This window comes from Equus przewalskii, chromosome 17 (assembly GCF_037783145.1).
Source record: "Equus przewalskii isolate Varuska chromosome 17, EquPr2, whole genome shotgun sequence".
NCBI classification, from domain to species: domain Eukaryota; kingdom Metazoa; phylum Chordata; class Mammalia; order Perissodactyla; family Equidae; genus Equus; species Equus przewalskii.
Window position 1 is genome coordinate 71,363,520 of NC_091847.1, and position 20,834 is coordinate 71,384,353.

The 20,834-nt window shown below is 41.5% G+C and overlaps 1 protein-coding gene across 5 annotated transcripts in view; it reads right to left on the bottom strand.

Annotated features, from left to right (window-relative positions):
* Window positions 1-20,834, bottom strand: part of HECW2 (HECT, C2 and WW domain containing E3 ubiquitin protein ligase 2) — a 373,452-nt gene that overhangs the window by 128,218 nt on the left and 224,400 nt on the right. For all 5 annotated transcript variants that reach the window (XM_070581715.1, XM_070581716.1, XM_070581717.1 and 2 more), the window contains 2 exons: window positions 11,938-12,045; window positions 3,664-3,758 (listed from right to left, as the gene is read on the bottom strand). In XM_070581715.1, coding sequence (XP_070437816.1) covers window positions 3,664-3,758; window positions 11,938-12,045 — 203 coding nt within the window. The remainder of the gene's footprint in view (window positions 1-3,663; window positions 3,759-11,937; window positions 12,046-20,834) is intronic.

The following is a 20,834-nucleotide window of genomic DNA, read 5'->3' on the forward strand; positions in this document are numbered from 1 at the left end:
ACCAGTCATTTATAAGCTGCATAGCAGATTTAGGCCTTTATCTCAATTTATGTACAATCAGTACTTAATTTATGGTACACTAGGAAAAAAGAGTTTCATGGGTCTCTAAAAAAGAAGTCCATAATACTGTAAGAGGCAGAATTGAAGGTGGAATACTTTTTGAATAGTTGGGAGACAGAAACTACATTTTAATTCTAAAGTGTAGATTAAACCCTTCCATCCCATCTTTGGGGGGCTCCCATACTCCTGTAAAATTCATATACCTCCCCAAAATAAAAATTTCACTATTCCAAGCCAAGTTGAGAAATTTCAAAATAAATTCCATTGAAATTTTGAAATATTAATTCCTACTTCCTCCTCCATTTCCTGTACTGTAGTTAAGACTATTTTGTGTGACTGCTTCCTGATTGTTTCACGTGTCATTCACAATATACTAGGGCAATAGCCAGGTATCTTTATTTTATTCCGTCCTTAGAACCAACTCCTTGACAGTGCTGGGTTGGCTCTCAACAGGTAGGTATAGTTTATTATTTTGTATTGTACCCCTCTGACTCATCACCCCCAGGTAAACTGGAGCAGAGAGAGCAGCATACTGGCCAGACAAGTGATCGTTGTGACCAACTCGTCCTGCTTTCACCCTGGAATATAGAGTGGTGAGTAGTGAGGTTGTGCAGAAGACAACTAAGACAGACACTCAGCAACCTACCCACCCTGTGCCCTGGGCATAGCCAGACATCTGATAAACTGTGGCTTCCCCTCAAACGGACCATGCCAGCCAGTGAGATGTCCCACCCCAAAGATACAACCTCTCTCCCCGCTAAGGGATACCCATGCTAAGTGAGTTAAATGAGACTGGAAAGAGTCCTAGCGTGTTTTCACTTAAAATCTATTTAAAATATTATACGAAACTATAGAAACAAAAGAAAATCCCCCAAATTCTCCTTTTTCTAAATGTAATTCACTGTCTGGGAAAAGGCTATTGTGAAATCATTCCCACAGAATTCACAGATAAACCACTGCGGCAAAATGCTTCTCTGAAATAACACTCAAAGAATTCAATTTTATCATTCATTACAATAAAGCCAGGAAAGATCGAACATTACCTCTAGATACAGGGACATCAGTGATAATAAACACACCTGTACTCCATGTTTAGAGAGGGGTTTGTAAAATAAACTCACTCCCTAGATTCACTCCAGGAAAACCCAGAAACAACACTGTCCACCAAGTGCCGAAACAGTACATGGTCATGAGTGATGGTAGCTTTCATCTGTCTCTGAAACCAAAGGATTTCCTGTTCCAAGGGTCTGAGCCATTTCACTGTGTACACTGATGAATGACAATGATGTCAAAGTGCAAATGACAATTTTTTTTATCCTTGATTCATTGCAAAAGGATATGTGAGAAAGGAGACCGCACAGTTAGAACAGCAGCTATTTCCTTCCTTTTGGTTTCTCAGTTACTTCTTCCAGGTCTATTCTTTGCAACTGGTTGTGGAACAATCATACCAAATGGGCATTGTGAATGTCAATGTAGTTAATCAGTCACAATAACCAAACACATGTCATACAGCTCAATGACCATCACGCTGTGATAGAAACACAGCACTCGCCCCCGCAATGAGGTGTCCATATGGCACAGCCTCTCAATTTTGGATACAGACTCAATTGTCTCAAGCTTGGTCAGAAATATATTAGTCAGCCTTTGAACCAAAATATTCTGTTCTGATTGCCAGTGCTGTATCTATGAAGCTTTTAAGGTGTTCTAAAACCTGTCTGAAGCAAACCATCTCCAACTATCCACAGGCTTTGACAGAGTGATCACAATGCAAAACCAATGGATGAGATCAATGTTCACCAGGGTGCAATGAGATCTGATGCCTTCAATGATCCCTGATCATTGAAATTGCTCATGTCCAAGAAAATCTGATTCCAGAAAATCATGCTTGGAAGCTATTTTTTAATTTCATACACAGCTAATTTTTCAAAGGTTTTATTATAAACAGCCCCACATTTCTAGTTTTATAATTTTTCTTCTTAGACTATTAATTAAAGCATGTTTCACTGCTTACGATGTGACACGGCAGATTTTGAAGTCAACAATTGTTATTCTCCTTGTGACCTTCAAAGATCTATAGGTAGTGTGGGTTATCCTTTCATATTCTATACTATGTTTACTATAATGGGACCTCAAATATAATTCAAACGTGAGCAGAGTACTTAGATGTTGAAGATTTTGCACATACTGTTCTCTCTGCCTGAAATGCTCTTCCCTCCCCCTCTTCATCTAAATAACTCCTACTCATCCTTCTGATTGTCCCACAAACACATCTTCTTCAGGGAAGCCTTCCAAGATCTTCCTGATCAAGATAAATCCTACTAGCGTGTAGTCTCACAGCTCCATTTTACTCAATGGAGCAATGATCACTTAAATAAATATAATTTAATTTAATTGATGTCTTTCTCCCCTACCAGACCAAGGAGAGCAAGGACTGTGTTTCCAGTTATCCTTTCATCCCTAGTGGCGACTGCAGTGCCTGGCACTTAGCAGGCACCCAGAGACTACTTGTCCGAATGAATAAAATAAAAGGAAAGATCGCTGGATACTGCATTGGTAGGTCTGGACAATTTCAAAATGCCATCTGCAGAGACTACTTTCTGACTTTCAGGGGGTCAACTTGGCCACTGGCCTATTTCCGAAAATCCATGCATCTATAAATGTGTATACACACACTACAGACATAATATGAAGATTCCATGTTATAGAAGTCAATATTTTTCTTCTATATTTTCATGACTTGGTTTTTATTAATAACCAATAAACACTGCAATGATTTACATATCTTAGACTCTAAGAATCCCCCCAAACTGTCTGAGTCCAAACCCCTATGGACAATGCAGTGCATCTTGCAAAGCTGTTAGATTTCAAAGTTAATTGATGGAGTGAAAAACCACAAAACTGTGAAAAGTAATCCTTAGGAAAGCGCCGTGTTGGAAATAGATATACTTTCCTTCAAAAGTCCAATACAACCAGTTTCCTCCAAAGCTAAATTAGATCTCTCTTTCTTCAACTGAAGTCCTGGTGAAGAGACTGGCTTCCACTGAGTGGCTTCGTCATACCATATATGTGCGGTGTCTTTAGACACTAGACCTCAACTCAGCCTCGAGAGGGACCCAGCGCTCAGACCTCCTGAGAGAACAGAACATTCCTGACCTTCGTCTCACATTCTCTTTGGGGCCAAAGCTCCTTAAGTTGACTGGCAGGTAGAATCATACACTATTTAAATTGTTATTTTTCTCTCTTTTCCTCACTAAACTTATGAAAATTAAATTCATGTAAGATGCAACGCCACTGTGTCCTACCAACCAGTCACCCAGACTAAGTTGAAAACACTTTCCATGATGGGGCGCTCGCTAAGTTGCTTCATGAGAGGGTTCCTTTGCTATATACAGAATAGTTACAAATCCAGTCATTATTTCCCACTGGTTTGTGCTATGGATTCAGGTATGCCAGTCTTATAAGTGACTTCCTTTGCTAAAACGGTGCCCACGCTGTTCTGCGTTTCCTTTTTCATTGTTCCCCACCCTCCCTGCCAGAGCTGCACGGGCAAAAATAGACATCCTGGCCGGACGTCCCAAGGAAGCGGGCAGTGGAGGCACTCACCAGCACAGCGGGGTTCTTCACCGTGATGCAGGGGGTCGTGGCCCGCAGGGCTCCGCTAATGCCGTGGTAGTATTTAAAACAGATTTTTATCTCCGCTGCAAATCGATTGGAGAAAAACAATGATGTAAACACCAAAACAAGTCAATTAGGAATCAGCCGAGGAAATCCACCCCACTGCCTCTCAGGAAACCCTCCTCATGACTCTTGGAATGATCCCTTCTTTTCCAAGCAGAGGGAACAGAATATACCAATTCCTGTTTGACTTTATATGAGCCTCTGAAATTTTCTAAGGACAGCCCAAATATATTAGAAAGATAACGCACAAAAATAGCATGCCAAAATATATATAGTGTAGAGATAAGAACAAGACTAGCTACCATTCACTGAGGGGTTCTGTCTGCTCCTGTCGTACTGAATCCTCACCTCAGCCACGGGAGGCAGAACTGCCCGCCCCCGTATTACAGAGGGAGTGCTGAGGTTTGTCCAAGGCCAAACAAACAGGAAACGACAGGGTCAGGACTCAAAAGCCCAATTCCAAAGCCTTTGCTCCTATCCTCCACAATACAGACAGACTGTAGCTGTCAGTGGAAATAGAAGAAAAGCAGGCTAACAAAGCAAGAAAGAGCACTGTAGTAGACTCTGCAGTGGTAGGGGCTGGAATCTGTATTATTTCAATTTTCCAAGTGACTTAAATGCAGCCACTAGACAGAGATCAAATTTAGGAACCACTGGTATATATGAGTACCAGCATGTAGACAGATACAGATTATAGATATAATCTCCACAAGTGTGTGTGCGTGTGTATCTAAATCTACATGTATATATGTGTGTGTGTGTATGCTATATATATATATATATAATTTGAACTTGATAAAAAGAAATACAAATGTCAATTACTGATTTTGGAAAGTAACTACAATTTCCAAGACCATGAAGCCAAAATGTGTCAATGGTTAAAGCCACAGTCACCGGAATTTCTCTGTATACAGAGCGTCTGAGTCACTGAAGTGTCACTGGGAGATGCCTTTTCCCAAGGTATTGTTCATTATAGGCAATGATGCTGAAGGGCAGGGACCAGGGGGAGTCCCAGCCTACAGGAGTGGAGTTCCTCTCTCAGCTGAGTCACCGGATTACCAAAGTGGGGCCACTCAATCTATTTCCCCAAGGAGGTTAATCTTCACGGACTCTTCTGACTGTACCAAATGGCCTTCTCCAGAGTATTTGCTTTGCTTCCTTTAAGAGAACAATATAATGATTTAAAAAAATCCTCTTTTACGGGGCTGGCCCGGTGGCCGAGTGGTTAAGTTCGCGCGCTCCACTGCAGGCGGCCCAGTGTTTCGTTGGTTCGAATCCTGGGCGCGGACATGGCACTGCTCATCAGACCACGCTGAGGCAGCGTCCCACATGCCACAACTAGAAGGACCCACAACGAAGAATATACAACTATGTACTGGGGGGCTTTGGGGAGAAAAAGGAAAAAAAAAATAAAATCTTTAAAAAAAAAAATCCTCTTTTAGGAATTTATATTATTACACTTTTCCTATCAATGATGAAATGCTAAATCTCAAAAAAACCCCATCTGTCATTGGGTAAAATATTGAGCTTTCCATCATGCATGTTAATCACTATGCGGAGATTCACAATGTAGTCAGCATGGTCCTGCAAAAGATTTTTACCATGGCCCCACCACAACCCATGCCCAGCACTAAGCCAGAGAGCATGAGGGAATCACAGAAAGGTGTGTGTCTAGCAGGTGACGTCCAGTGTAGCTGTTGACATGAGAATTGCAGGCATGACAAAATACAGAAGACAAATTCTCAAAAGGAAGGGTGCAGGGAAGAAAAGTGTGACCACAGAGAAGAGGAGTGGGGACACGGGAGAGTCGGAAAGGCCTCATGGAACAAATGGGTCAGGACTCAAAGCTACAGATGAGAAAAAGGGTGTGGAGAGAGTTAGGACTGAGGAGTGGCAAAGCACGAGGCAGGAACGAGCATGCTGGGTTGGAGGACCAGCAAGGAATTCCAGCTTTACTCTTACTTCCCCTCCCTGGGCACACGCCACAAATGACCGTCCTAAACACTAACACAGGTTTTTGGTTATTACTGAAATAGTAATAGCTGTATGGATCTGAGCAAACCTTACTCTCCCACTCGCTTTCTTCCAAGACCAGTAGCACGCATCCTGCAAGGACAAAGTTAAGCAACATGCACAAGGCTTGTCAACGGAGAACAAGCATGGGGACGTGTGTGAAGCCTGAATTCTGTGGCAGGAGCTCACAATCACACTCAAATGCTGGGGCCCAGCAGGCTGTGACTCTGCTGGCAGCAGCACCCCACAGATCAAATCAACCGATAGTGAGCGAGCAGCTCATTTTCCAACAAGGAGAAGTGCATTTTTATAAGACATCTTCCCCGAACTCCCTCTCAAGTTAGGCTACCATCTCCTCTTTTCTAAAGTTTTAATAGTCAGCTAGGTAACAGATTATGAGACACACACAAAAAATGTGACTGCTGATTTTTATTTATAGGATGTGGATAGCCAGGCCAGCTCCACTAGCTGACCCATTTGGGGGTTGTTTTATTCCTTACTATAACAAAAATCTCCAACCCCGGTGACAAATTAAAATCCCTGAAGCTATAAAATAACTCATTCTGAATTGCACACAGCAGATTTTGTGGATATGATCACCAAAAACACCACAAAGCTGACAGCTTCATAATGCTTTAAGGCTCGGGGCAAAGCCAAGGGGAGTCACACAGTTCACTCATTACAAAACCAAACACACACTCTGGTCACCAGGGAGAGAAACACAGGACTGGACAGAACGAGCTGTTTGCATCTGGGCTGAAACCAGCTGGCCCTTTCAGCAGGACACCAGTGAAGATTCCTGCCCCTAAAATATAGGAATGTTCCATGCTGAGTGGGAGTTTCCTTCTTCAAATATTATTTAGTGTTTTAGGAGTTCACTCAAGATAAAAAATTAAAAAATGGTGTAACTAAACAACATCCCCTCTGAGTAAGAGAGAGAGAAGAGAGAGAGCAGCATTTTGATGAATGTTCTTGAACATTTTAGTTATGAGAAAAGGTAACTAGAAGCATACTGAAAAGGAAGGAAAAGGGAAGTTGGTGTCATGTTTCCATTTTAACTACATTTTGAACCCCCAACTGCAAGTGGAAAACAAAAGCTGTTCCTGAGAAACAGATAGGACAGGTGAAAGCAAACGCAGGCACGAAGGCCGAGCATCAGAGAAGAGAGGAGCCCATGGCCCACAGGGGGAGCCCTGTTCACAGGCAGGGGAGATGGAGGATACGGACTAAGGAGCTATGCACCACCCTGTACACCCGAGGATGCTTTCTCCACAGCCTGAGGCGGCAGCCAACATCTCATCCTTGTGGCCTCAAATTATGGGGGGGAATATATATATACATTCCCCTCCATAATATATAGCCATTATAATATATACATATATAGCCATTCCTTTGGACTATAAAAAGCAAGAGTATATTCTCCAAAAAATCCACTTATAACAAGGATGTTGCCTCCAAGGGCGGGAAGCCAGGAGAAGGGTGAGGCTCTCCCCTTAACCTGCAAGGACCTACAGTCTGCTGGGCCAGCCTCGGAAGGAAGACAGCATGGCCCGAGCAGCATCTTCCTCTCTCTGAGGTCCCTTCCGAGGGGCTGAAGCCAGTCATGAAACATGGAAATACATTTTGGCCCCTTTCAACAATCTTAAGGACAGTTTCATCTATGGAGTTACTACTAAAATAAAGATTTGGCAGCCTCTATCCTCTATTAAAATGCTGATAAGGCACAGAAGCTCTTTTATTTTCAAATTTTTAACTTGTTAACTTTCATAAATACAAATGAAGATGCCCCCCAGAGCAATAGACAGTGCGCCAACCCCATCTCCAACGCAGATGGGAGGCCATCACTGTGCAAACACGCATTCAGTACTTGTGGAGATGGAAGGGACCTTGGAGGACAGTGTTCAGGAACTTAACTTACTGTTCCTAAGGAAAGGGGCTTCTGTAATTGCGGGAGTCTGACATCGCATTTTTAAAGCAATCATTCTACCATCTGTTTAAAGGAAGAATATATTTCTGGGTTTGTATGTCAATAAAATATTTCCAGATGTATCACATGAAACTGGTAAAAGTGATTGCCTTCAGGGAGGGAAAAATGGTGACTGGGGCATCAAGTTGGGGAGATATTTACTTTCACTTTTCGTCTTTTTAACATTATACTCTTGTCATATATTATCTATTCAAAAATTATTTTTTAAAAGCAATCTCAACTCAGCTACATTAACTCCAGGTATTAGCATAAGATTCCATTTCAAGCCCTCTCTGAAAAAAGGTTCCACAGGGGGCTGGCCCCGTGGCCGAGTGGTTAAGTTCGCGCACTCCGCTGCAGGCGGCCCAGTGTTTCGTTGGTTCGAATCCTGGGCGCGGACATGGCACTGCTCATCAGACCACGCTGAGGCAGCGTCCCACATGCCACAACTAGGAGAACCCACAACGAAGAATACACAACTATGTACCGGGGGGCTTTGGGGAGAAAAAGGAAAAAATAAAATCTTAAAAAAAAAAAAAAATAATAATAATAATAATAAAAAAAAGGTTCCACAGGCCACTTCCTGCAAGAAATGGTTTTGTTTCAAAGACTGGGATCTGGTCTATCAACTTAAATAGCTACAAACTCACTTAGGCTGTAGTAAATAGCTTGTTCCTATTTAGAAAGTCTGGATTTTCCTCAAGTGTCTAGAAGTTAAATATTTTGAACCATAAAGATAAATGGAATGGAAATGTCCTTGTTCTTTTAATCATTTCTATTTCATTAAAATAGAATATCTTAAAAGAAAATCAAGCTACCTGCAATTTATTATTTATCCTAAAACAGTATTTTAACCATTGTCCTATGTGCTCTTTTTTTTTTTTTGCTGAGGAAGATTAGCACTGAGCTAACAGGTATGAAGGAAGGACAGGCTTGAATGAATGAATAAACGAATAACCATGATCTATAAAGAACTATATAAGAATAAAATAGATATCCTGGCATGCGAAGACAACTTTTGAAACCTCTTACATTTCAAACCTCAAGAATGTACACTGCACAGATGACCCATTCCGTTTCTGGGAGCAGAAGCTCATTTGAGGAATACTTGACAGTCTTATGACGAGTAAGTGCAGATGAAGCCGATGCTCCTCTCCGACGCCTGCGAGGGCCGTCTACCCCAAATTAAACCTTTGTCCTTGAAATTCATTCAAGTAGGCCCCAAGTAATAATATAAGTCCGAGCCACCTGCCTCCTCTGGGGTTTATCCAGACAAATTGAAGCCATCTTTACTCTCACAAATAGCTTAGATGGTGCTCAAATCCAGGTCTGCCTGTGAACTTAGATCAATTTTCAGAGAATTTTACTTTGCTTGGACTTTTGATGAGCTAAAGATAAATTTTTCTCCTGAAGATAACAGCAAAAGTTTTTAAATGTCTTAAGTTTTCAAGATCAGGGGTAGAAAATATAGAAGCTGCCTAACCACCAGCCCCTACCCTGATTTTTTTTAAGTTCCATGCCATCAACTCCAGAGATTCAAGTAAAACTTCATTATGCTGTGAAGTCCCCTTAGGTCTGCTCTAGCCAGACATGGGGTAAAAAGATGATGTCTAAAAGACACAGACTACAGCTCTAAGCACTGATATAAATAGCACCTGAGGTTTTTTACACTGAACAGATATTGAAAGGATAGGGATGTGTTGGGGGAGGCCTCATTCTGATTAATGAAGATAAACTTATTATAAAGCCAAATCTTTCTGTAATTCCTATTCACTGCCCAGGACATTAACTTGTATGACTTTTCTCAGTCCTTAAAAGGTACATTCCAGAATATTTTCAGTTTTACAATCATGCTACACAATACCCCCAATTCTGTGTGTGAAGAATTAAGGTAGGAATGCTAAATTTGAGGAGAAAAGAAAAAGGAAAGAAACCCTATTGTTTTCTTCATTTCCAATTCCTGGCTTCAATGTCAAGCCCATTTCTACTTCATACTAGAGCGAGGGGTCAAGAAAAACATTTACTATACCCACATCAGCTAGGATATTACAAATCTCTAACACTTTTGACAGAGGAAGGGAAATCAATCATGGCAAATGGGATACCCCGTAAATGGGTTTTTTCACACATAATGTCCCACTTATAGCAGCGTGCGATACTGACTTCTCCCCAGGTGTTCATGTGAGCGCCATAAGCTGGATCTGCACATTCTATCAGAAGGCAATCATTCCTAGCAGTCTTCAGCATTTTGAAGAGAATAGGAAAGCTATTTTACCCTTTCCCCTGAAGTTCAGCTGGCAATATTTCTCAGTTAGATCACCCTATCGAACCCTGGAAGCCTTCCAAACGAGGAACCATATTGAAAGTAAACCCGGCTAGTCCCCATTCCATTTTTTCCCACATTCTTGGATCATTTATTTTTCTCATTACTTAGACAGTAACGCCAGCTGGGCCAACATTGGAGAGTAAAGAAAAGTAGAAATAGGCAAGAAAAACAAATCACCCATAATCTCACCTCCCAGACACAACTCTTCTTCACATTTTAGCAAATCTCCTCTAGACTGTTTCCTACATGCTATGATATTAATTGGGATTATGCCACACGTATCTCCTTTTTTCTCCTTGCTTATTGATATATCATGATAATTTTATATCATGAGCTTATTCCGTTTTTTAAAAATTTTTTTTCAAGGAAGATTAGCCCTGAGCTAACATCTGCCAATCCTCCTTTTTTTGCTGAGGAAGACTGACCCTGAGCTAACATTCATGCCCATCTTCCTCTACTTTATATGTGGGACACCTGCCACACAGCATGGCTTGACATGCGGTGCCATGTCCGCACTCGGGATCCGAACCGGCAAACCCCGGGCCGCCGAAGCAGAATGTGCACACTTAACCACTGCGCCACCGGGCCAACCCCGAGCTTATTCCCTTAGAAACTACATTCCATTTAAAGTTTAAAGAGAGAATCTAGCCAGAAATTGAACTATGAAAAGAGGACATTCCTTAGGGGGCAGAAACAGGATTACAGAAAGTTCTGGAATGCTGACCTATCAGTAAGGACGTGGAAGAAATTATCTGATGCCTTTAATGGCATTTCAAAGCAACAGATGTCGATCTTTTAAAATAACTTTTTACATTACACAAGTTTTATATGCTTCAGTAAAGATATGAAGACAGCAGGTTTCCATTTAGTCAAACTCTACTTTATATTTTAAGGTTTAGTAATTCCTACCCTTAAGTATGAGTATCCACACACCCTCTCTAATATTAAATCCTTTGCCTATAGAAAGCTTAATTCTTACACAGAGCTAAACAACTCAAAAAAATTTTGAAGAGTCCATGTTTTTCTACATTAAAGAAAAATTCTGTAAATGCAAACTAACCTGGATCAACCAGTAAATCATTTACTCATTCACGCCTCTATCTATTCCACAATAATGTATTTATTATGTTCTCAATAATATTCATGGCAAATAAAAACACTCCCCTTCTCCCCAAATAAAAAGAGAGAAAATATTTCGTAAACCATGTATTTTATATAAGAATTAGTATTTACAAATAAATACAACATCAGATCAACTGGGCAATGGTTGAGTTATCTGCAGCCAATTTCCGATTCCCAGTAAATCGACCTCTATGGCAGTGGGCCCCAGACTACCTTATCTACGCTTGCAAAGAGCAGGACTCAAATCAAAAGTGATTTTGCTGCTGGGAAAAATAATAGCAAAGTTAGCAAATAAAATCCTTAAGTTGTTAAATTCTTAAATTTCACTTAAATCTTGAGTTATTCTTTCTGCTCCCTAAAGTTAATATAATTAAGTATTAATTACAAATGTAGACACAAGGCTATAGAAAAATGTATAAAGTATTAAAATAACCATAATCTATATACCATACATTCATAAGGTATAGGTAGTATATACAATATATATATATATATACACACTCACATACATGTGCACATACACACACACACACTTTTTTCAAAATATGTGAACATCCTCTAATGAATATTTTCTAAAAAACGTATTTTCCAGTGAACATCCTCTAATGAACATTTTCTATAACAACGTATTTTCCAGTTTGGGGCTACATGGCATAAACATGTAAATCAGAGCCAAAAACTTTTAAAACAACATTCAGAAAAGACTCCACAGATTTCTGCATGTTTATGCAATGTTTAACAACAAATTCAGATTTCACACTTAGTTACTTACGTTCCATGAAGTAGGGCCCAGGCTCAATTCTCCATACAATTTGTCCTTTCTGTGTTCCGGTCACACCCCTGTTTTTAGAATCCCAGAAGTTGGCTGGAGAATTCTCATCTGGAAAAACCAAAGAAACACTTTTCAGCTTAATTATAACCTCTTTGCCCTTCTTTAGCTCAAGGACTAATATAAGTTCTAAAATAAATGGAAAAAAGATGCAGGGGGCAATGGTAATGAACACTATCATCAAGGACTATCCCCCAGCAGATTATTCCCCTGAATTTCTATACTTGCATTTACACAGGAGAATTGGGGCGGAGGTGGTGGCCATGGAAAGAAGATGGCACCCCTGGGCTTGGCCAGGTTGACCAATGTTACCAAAAGAGAAAACTGCAAAGAGCAAAAGGTACAAGTGCTGAAGCTTCAGCTGATGCATATGAGGAAGGGCTTGGGTGCGCGCCCATCTATAAAATCCTTTATGAAAAGGAAAGGAAGAGCTGATGAAAACAAAGGACATTAAGCTATGAAACTGTGTCAGGACACAGAACAGGTTTGCCATGAATGGTGCTCAGGAGACACCATGCCACCAGGTCTGCTAGGACAACATTTTACAAAAGGCCAAAGGCAGCAGATCTCGAGCCAATACAAGAAAAGGAAAGAGACAGAATTTAGGCTTTTGTGTGGAAGAAGGATAGAAAGAACAGACCCAGAGAATAGGCCTGAGAGCAGCATTTTGCAAGCTTTCTGACCTCAGGGCACACAGGCAATGATGATATTTGTAGGCAGACCGGGGTAAACAGAACAGATTTTACACTTGAAGATGACGGGCAGGGTGCTCTGCCTGCCCCACCTGCCCCTCCCCGAAGGCTTAAGAGATTCATGTTCTGTAACTTGCTCATATCACACTCGTCTCAAGCTCTGTCCCAGGCCCTAGAGTGGGAAAGGAAACTAAAAACATGAAAAAGAGACCATTCAGAGTTTTATAGGTACACAAAAACATGTGCAGTGACACTGGCTCTCAGAGGTTCCTCATTTGTTTCCCCAAATCCCCTTCCCAGGAGGAAAGATTAACTCATTGCTGGAATAAACCAGACAGGGTGAAGTAAGAGCTACACTCAAAAAGGGAAGATGGAGAAAAGGTCCCAGGCCCAAGGGAATAATCCCGAGAAGAAAAACCTCTCTTCTTTTGAGCATAAAGGGAATAGAAAGTGGGCTAAAGGGAGGGTTCGGATAATTCAGCTCTGGAGGAGTTCTGTCCATGGTTGTTCTTGGGTCCCACTGGCTTTATCATATCGATAAGCCAGAGAACTTTGGGGGCAAGTGTCCTTTGATGCTACTTGCATTCAGCACATGATAAGTCAAAAGTTCTTTACTGTGAAAGCCCAAGAAGCAGCCACTGTTCTTTGCAAGAATGGAAAGGCATACACCACTCATGGCAACACCTCCACTCCTAGACAAACAATACAAGGAAACTAGTCCACTCCGTCACAGAAATATACCCACAACACTGATATTTAGAAGGCACTCAGGCAATCACCAAAAACTGGATTTGAAAGACGTCATGTGGCGCCTGAGGGCGCATCCTGCTCACTGCCTATCCACTGAGCTTCTTCCTTGCCAACTGAACCCCAATTTTGTCCCAGGCAGTGATGTGCCCATAGGTTAAAAATACTTACCTCTCCAGAATCCCTTGCCGCTAAGGGCAGTATGTGGCCTAGTTCTGGCCAGTGAGACATAAGAGAAAGTCTACTTGATGGGACTTCTGGGAAAGCTATTATTTTCCTTATTAATAAAAGAGTAAACTCAGTCATCCTTTTATTCTTGCCCCTCCCCTCTTCTTAGACAAGAGCCATATGCTAAGGATGGGAGTGAAAGAAGCTAGAAGCAACCATGATGATTCTTTGAGCCCTGAAAGATCTTCTGGCTTTTTACTACCTAGGCAAAAATAAACTCCTACTTGTTTAAGGCTCTGTGGGTGGGTTTCTGTTACTTGCAGCTGCACACAATTCCTAACAGATATACTCACCATCACGACAATCACCCATTGATTTAGACTCTTCATGCCTGACTTGACCTAGAATCCCCAAGATGCCTCACTTCTCCAGGTTAGACAACAAAGGTGGTTGCTTCCCTTCTAGGAGATTCTTTAATGGGCAGAGCTGCTTGGATGGGGAGAGCAACTCTCATGTTTTCACAAATAAATGTACTCTATTAGCTACTGGTCACTTTGAGGGCACAGAAAGCTGGACCCTGCAGGGAAGAGACACAGGCAAAGGGAGTAGATGGTGTCCAGCTATTCAAAATGCTTTTTTAAAAAAAACATGATGAGGCACATGGGAAATTTTCTGAAATTATTGTTGTGGCAGTTTCCTCTTGAGGCCTCAGGAAAGATAAGTCAGCATCAAATCTTGTTTTAAGGAGCAAGCACTAGGATCATGATGATAAGGACTGACAGTAATAAAACTGTGCTTGTTAATGTGACCTCACTGTAAGAGGGTGTGTGCTTCTGGTATTGCTAGACTTCTTCTCCACAGGCCAGCAGTTGAGTCCGACTAAGTGCACTTCTGCCATAACAACCTTGGGGAGATGGACCACTGAGGAACAGAAATAGAAGGGCAGGGCGGTGATGGGACGAGAACTACAGCAAGAGGTCTGGGCCCAGACAGAAGTGATGCCTGAGGCTTCACACAGCCCCTTCCATCGTCCCTAGAAGAGAACTTTGACAGAGAACCAGTGTCGACATCTCTTGTTCCAAGACCGTCACTAATAACACTTTCTTTGCCAGCCACCTTCACTTCAAAGTGAAATACTGGACGAGGTGAATATCCCTCCTCGGTCTCAGAAGGAGGAAATAAGGGAGAACAAGGGATGGGTGCTTCCTTCCCAGACCCTTTAGCTAAAAATAAACCTGGAGTTAAGCGTTCAATTCACCCACCAGCTCGTGTGCGTTGGGATAAACCATATATCTCTGACTTTAATTCCCCTCATTGGGTCACAGTCCATGAAGACAACTCCATTTGGTTAAACTTATGATATTTAAAGAAATAAAGGCTAGCCTCTTAAAGTAAAATATCGAAAATGTACCATGACCATCCAGGTTTATCTGGAACTCAAAACTCAAACGTCCCCTATATGATGAGAAATGGGTCAGAATTAGGATGAGCAGGCCCAGAGAAGAAGCTTGCTGGGTCTGTTTTGATAAAAAAAGATCTAAATGCCACAGCGAGACCTTCCCATAAGCTTCATGGGGAAGGTCTTATTCCTTCCCCAAGCACAGTGTCTGTCACGTGGCAGATACTCAAGTTAATTAATATTCTGGTTACTCTAGATTGAAATTTTTCTCTGATGAGATTATGTCTCGGATAGCTCATTATCCCTGACAGATACAAGCACTTCTGCCATTGAGTGGCAGTGACCTTTAATTGAAAAGATAAAGTTCCAAGAAATAAACTAGTTTAGGGGTACAGAGTTCAAATTACTTTGATATGACATTACAACCTCCACCGCAACTACTGCTCCTACTGCTGTAAGTGAGCAGAGCCCTGGCCAGCCTTGGTCACACCAGGTTACAGAATGTCTAGAATGACTCATGCCTTTCTTTTGTCTCAGGAAGACCAATTTTAATTGGTCCTTCAGATTAAAACCTTTTTCTTTAAGTAGCTTAACACCTTGGTTCAGGTCGCAGTCAGTTCTAGTCTAGCCCAGGAACACCTTTTCGGTGACAGCATTTCTCTGCTCAAATCTATTTTTCATGGATATTTGAGGACAGGATATTTTTTCCCAGATTGTATGAGTTGTTTTTCTTGACCCTCATTTAACATCTGTATTAGGTGATCCAGTCTTTTTAAAATGCCTCCACTCCAAATAAGAAAAATAACCAAGTATAAAAGGGTATACCAGAGGAAGAGTTCTAAATCCCCTACATGTTTAATATAGATGCACTTATAAATCTTTTTCTTCCTTTAACTGAATAAAAGTTCTGATAGATCAAAGAGATGTCATTGGTCTTTAAAACCAATTACCAATTGTTCTATGTATATTAGGTCACTTCCTTTCCCCATTCCTCTTAACAAGTATTCAAATCTGTCCCACTGTCCTCACATTCCTGATCTAATTTCCACCCTCTTACTTGGAGCAGGGTACCATGCATCCTAGGGCATCCCAAACCTGGAGGACATCAGGCTTCTTCTCCTTGGTTTCTCCATCTCCACACTACCACCTTTTCTGTATCTGTATCTGTTTATTGCTCAGGTTCACCCCTCCATCATGATGGTGCCCTTGACCCAATCCCCTCCATCAGTCACCTTCTCTCACCTTGACCTTCAGTTTCTTCCTCTCAACCTGGAAACATGTCAGCTTCCATGCGCCACATTCCCCTGCTTTGCTTTTGCTTTTGCTCTCTGAACATTACTTTCCCTGCCCCCTTTCCCATCCTCATTCTTATTTCCCTTCATACTAGGATTAAAGCGTCTGCTTTCCAGTTACAATAGAATCTACATTCTAGATACCTAGGTAACTTTATAAGTGGAATAAAATTACAAAAAAAGAAATGTTGGCAACGTTTAATTCATACACCAAAATACCTTCTCTAAATCTAATTTTGTTTGGGAAGGTTTATATAAAGCCTGTCCATCAGGTCCCATAAATCTCCTTTGTTCTCTTACAAGTCTAGTTGGCAGTACATTTTCTCTAAATAGAAAAGCACAGAACTCACAAAAAGCCCTAAATCCTTCCAGCATAATCTTATACCTATCTGTTTGCAAATATCACGATTAACAAAACTTTAGAAAATCTTTATTCTTGCCTTATTTTAGCAATTCATGGAACGTTTCCAAAACGATTTCATTCAGTGTTTTTTAAATTATTCTTTAGGGCTGTTCCAGTTAGTTCTGTTATTAATCCTGGACTCGTTCTGCTAAGTCTGCTTCTCCAAGGAAGAAGCAAATAGTGTCTGGACCCAGGAATAAAGGAGTAGAGATGTAAGATCACACACACAGCTCTCTTCTATTAACTACAGACTTCAGTGGCTCAGAGAATTTTCTCAGATCTGGTTAATTAGCTGAGAAACAGGCCCCTTTTTCTTAATTAAAACTACACGATTTCTAGGAGGAAAACCTTGGGGTTTTAAACAAAATCTATACGTAAGCAGATTTACTAACATCTCCTGCACATTCACTAGGTCACAATTCATCATTGGCTGCCTTCCCCTTTAGTTAATTGATCCACCAGGGCAATGACTGCCAAACTCCATCGCTCCAAATGAATATCCTGGGGGCTTCTTCAAAATGCTGACTCCTGTGCTGGTGTTCCAGAGATTTTTTTGAGGCAGTAGATTTGAGTCAGGATGCAGGGATCTGAATTTTAGAAAATACCCCAACCAGGTGATCCTGATACAGGAGCTACAAACGCTACACTCGGAAAAATTCTGTTCCATGGTTATTTCCAGGGAAACCGCACAATTATAGCAATGCTGTGGACCATGTAGATCTCTTTGACTACTGTCCCTCTCATTTGTTAGCTCTTTCCTTCCTTCCCCCCTTCCTTCAAAGGGCATTTATTGACTGCCTACTATGAAGATCAAGACACCCATTTCCTGCCATAAGGAGCTGACAGTGTATGACAGTGTAGTGGGAGAAGACTGCCACATAAGGTACAACGCAGTGTAAAAGGTGTTATGACAGAGGTGTGTGTACTTCACAAAGTGTTAAAGGAGATCTGAGGAAGAGGGATCAGTGCTCCCTGTGACCATGTGTAACTCTTACGGCTCTGGACCCATCAAGTCTGCAGTGTCTTTGGGAGATGCCTATGAAGATATCCTTTGGGAGAGCTACACGTTTAATACTCATTAAAGTGTCCCATCTATTCCTTTGTTTCGCCATTCCCTACACATATTTTTTTACCTCCGAGGGTTCATTTTTTTTGGTTCCATGAATGGTCATCAGAAGCAACAGATAAATGGCCATATTTAGAGCTATCTATGTTAGTTCAGTGACAATCTTCCTAAAGCAAAAAGAGGAAGATTGGCAACAGATGTTAGCTCAGGGCCAATCTTCCTCACCAAAAAAAAAAAAGTTACTGTTGTTGCCTGGGACCCAGGACATTACCTTTTTCTTCCCTGCAAAAGTAGGATTAATCACATTAACCTATAACGTGCTTGTAAAGGATAATTTTTTAAATTTAGTTTTTAAAAATTTAGTTTTTCAATTTAGAGTTCTCTTTTGAAATGCCACAAAAAGCTAAAACAATGTAAGGATAAAGTCTTTTAAGTTTTTTCAAACTCTTCCTTCCCTACAATATTTCACAAACAGAGATCAGTGTGAAAAACATCTTTAAAAGATTAATTTTTAGGCAGGTCCAATGGCATAGTGATTGAGTTTGGTGCACTCCACTCCGGCAGCCTGGGTTCACAGGTTTAGATGCCGGGCACAGATCTACACCACTCGTCAGCCATGTGGTAGCAGCAACCCATACATAAAGTGGAGGAAGATGGGCACAGATGTCAGCTCAGGGCTAATCTTCCTCAGCAAAAAAATATATATATATTAATTTTTTCCTTTACATTATTTTTGGATTCCTACACCACTCGTCAGCCATGCCATGGCAGCAACTCACACACGATGTGGGGGAAGATGGGCACAGATGTTAGCTCAGGGCTAATCTTCCCCAGCAAGAAAAAAAAAAGATAAATTATTTTTCTTGTACATTATTTTTGGATTCCAGAAAGTGTCCTGTGAATAGGCTTTTACGATAGTAAGAGATTATAGGAGACAGGACCGAATATATCAAACATAATTTGGTTCTGGAAATGTTTCTACGTCTACCTCAGTATTTCCAAAACCTCCACATAGCACTGGAGATAGAATAGGAATAAAGAAAAAGGATTGAAAACCCTCACTCTTCTATCAATCAACCCAAGGAAACTGAGAAAAGATGAGAAATTTGCCATTGTGAGAAATCTGCCATATGACAGATTGTGCCAGAGAGATGAAAAATGACACATAAATTTGCTTTGGCTTTAAAGTAATCCCTCTCTACATTTTCTCAAAAACCAGCATAAACATCTAAATTGATTTTAAATTACCTTTTGGATACAAATTGAATATAACTATGCCCTGAGATCGGATCATAAAGGGGCCTGGCTTTATTCTCGCTACACCTGGGAATTAGACGCCCTGTCTGGGATGTGCAATTTGAAGAGAAATACTAAGCTACAGTTTGAATCAAAATGATCATTCTAGACCCAAGCAAAGAACACATCTTCACGGGGACTGCTTGGCTATTAAAACTGCAAATTTACCAGCATGTCCTGGGCAGATTACGGAATCCCACTGCAACGAGACAGGAAAACCCCACCAACGACTTTGAGATCTGAACTACACTGCAGGGGAGGTGGAGTGAGCACCAATGTTATGAAGCACCATGAGAATTCACTAACAAACTCCTTCATGAATTTGCACACTTGGCATTAGTTTTCAACTCAATCTCCCTAGATACCCAATTCCTTACACTGAAGCCTCTCTAGATGCAAAAGAGAGTGTGAGTGTCAGACATGCCTAGAGACTACAGTGACGATACCATTCCACTGGCGGTTGTGGTTTTGAAGCCACTTGAATGGCAATTTTCTTATAGATACCAGAAAGATTTGCTGTTCATAACGTGCCAGAGATGGGACAAAGACACCAGCACATTCCAGGAGAGAAAAGCAACAGAGGCTGAGAAGAGCCCCTGACAAGTCGGCAAGGCCTGGTCTCGGGGAGATGTGTGCACTGAAAGGCGTGCTCATCGCCGGCGCGATGGCAGCACTGGCAGGTGGAGTGGAGTGGAGTGGAGTGGGGGCGCACAGGCTGATTCATCGTCACATACCACCAAGTAGAGAGAGAGGCTCTGTCACTGCCTCCCCACAGGAGGCCTCACCAGGGGGAAGTAGAGCCCAAGCCAAAGAGCTAAATGTTTCACTACATCCATCATCCATGCTGGGTGACTTCTAACTTATAGCCAAGTCCTAACCACAACCCCGAGGGGCCTCCTGATCATTCACACTCCCACACACACCGGGCAGAGGCAGGAGGTTCTACTAAGCAACTTCCTGTATAAAATACCTGGTCCTAAACCATTCACTTAAACACTCACTTTGACAAGGGAGGAAGCCACCGACAGACCAGTGGGAAGAAACACTTGGACTCATTTCAGCACATACTTCCCAAGAGTTTCAGTCATGGCCCAGAATGCCAGATAATAAAGAGCAGCTCAGAGATGGTTTACAGAAGAATTCATTTTAAACACAGGTCATGTTTACTGTTGAAACATGTCTCGCTTCTGTTCAGTGGATCCCTGTTTCTTTCAGAGTAACATTCAAAGTGCCCTACAGGATGGGCAGCCCCATTTCCCCCAAATCCCCCCAAAAATTACAGCTCTGACCTTGTCTTTCCTTACCCTCTCCCCATCCCTCATCGCTCCCCTCCAGCTGCACTGGACTTCTGGACATCAAAGGCGATCAGAGTGCCATGGCAAAACAGGCCCCTTTGAGTTGAACGCAATTAGCTCTCTGCTCTTCCCCTTTACGTCTAAAAGCGAGACATAAATTTCCACTTGTAAAGGTGTCTCCTTCTCCCATACCAGGAGGAAGAGGATGACTCAATCACTGGAGACTACCCTTATCCTTACCCTTATGAAGAAGGAACCAACTTCAGTCTGCATAAACAACCTTACCAAATAACCCTTACCTCCTATTAGTTTCCCCCATATATTTATTTACCTTCCCACAATTTACCACCCTTAGAAGCCAAGCCCCCCTTTCTTTGTCTAGTTACTTCTCCACAATATATTGTCCTTTGTTAAAATGGTATATAAGCTCCTGAGTTTAACTGCTTCTTTGGGTCTTCATTTCATTTCCATGAAGGCTTCCA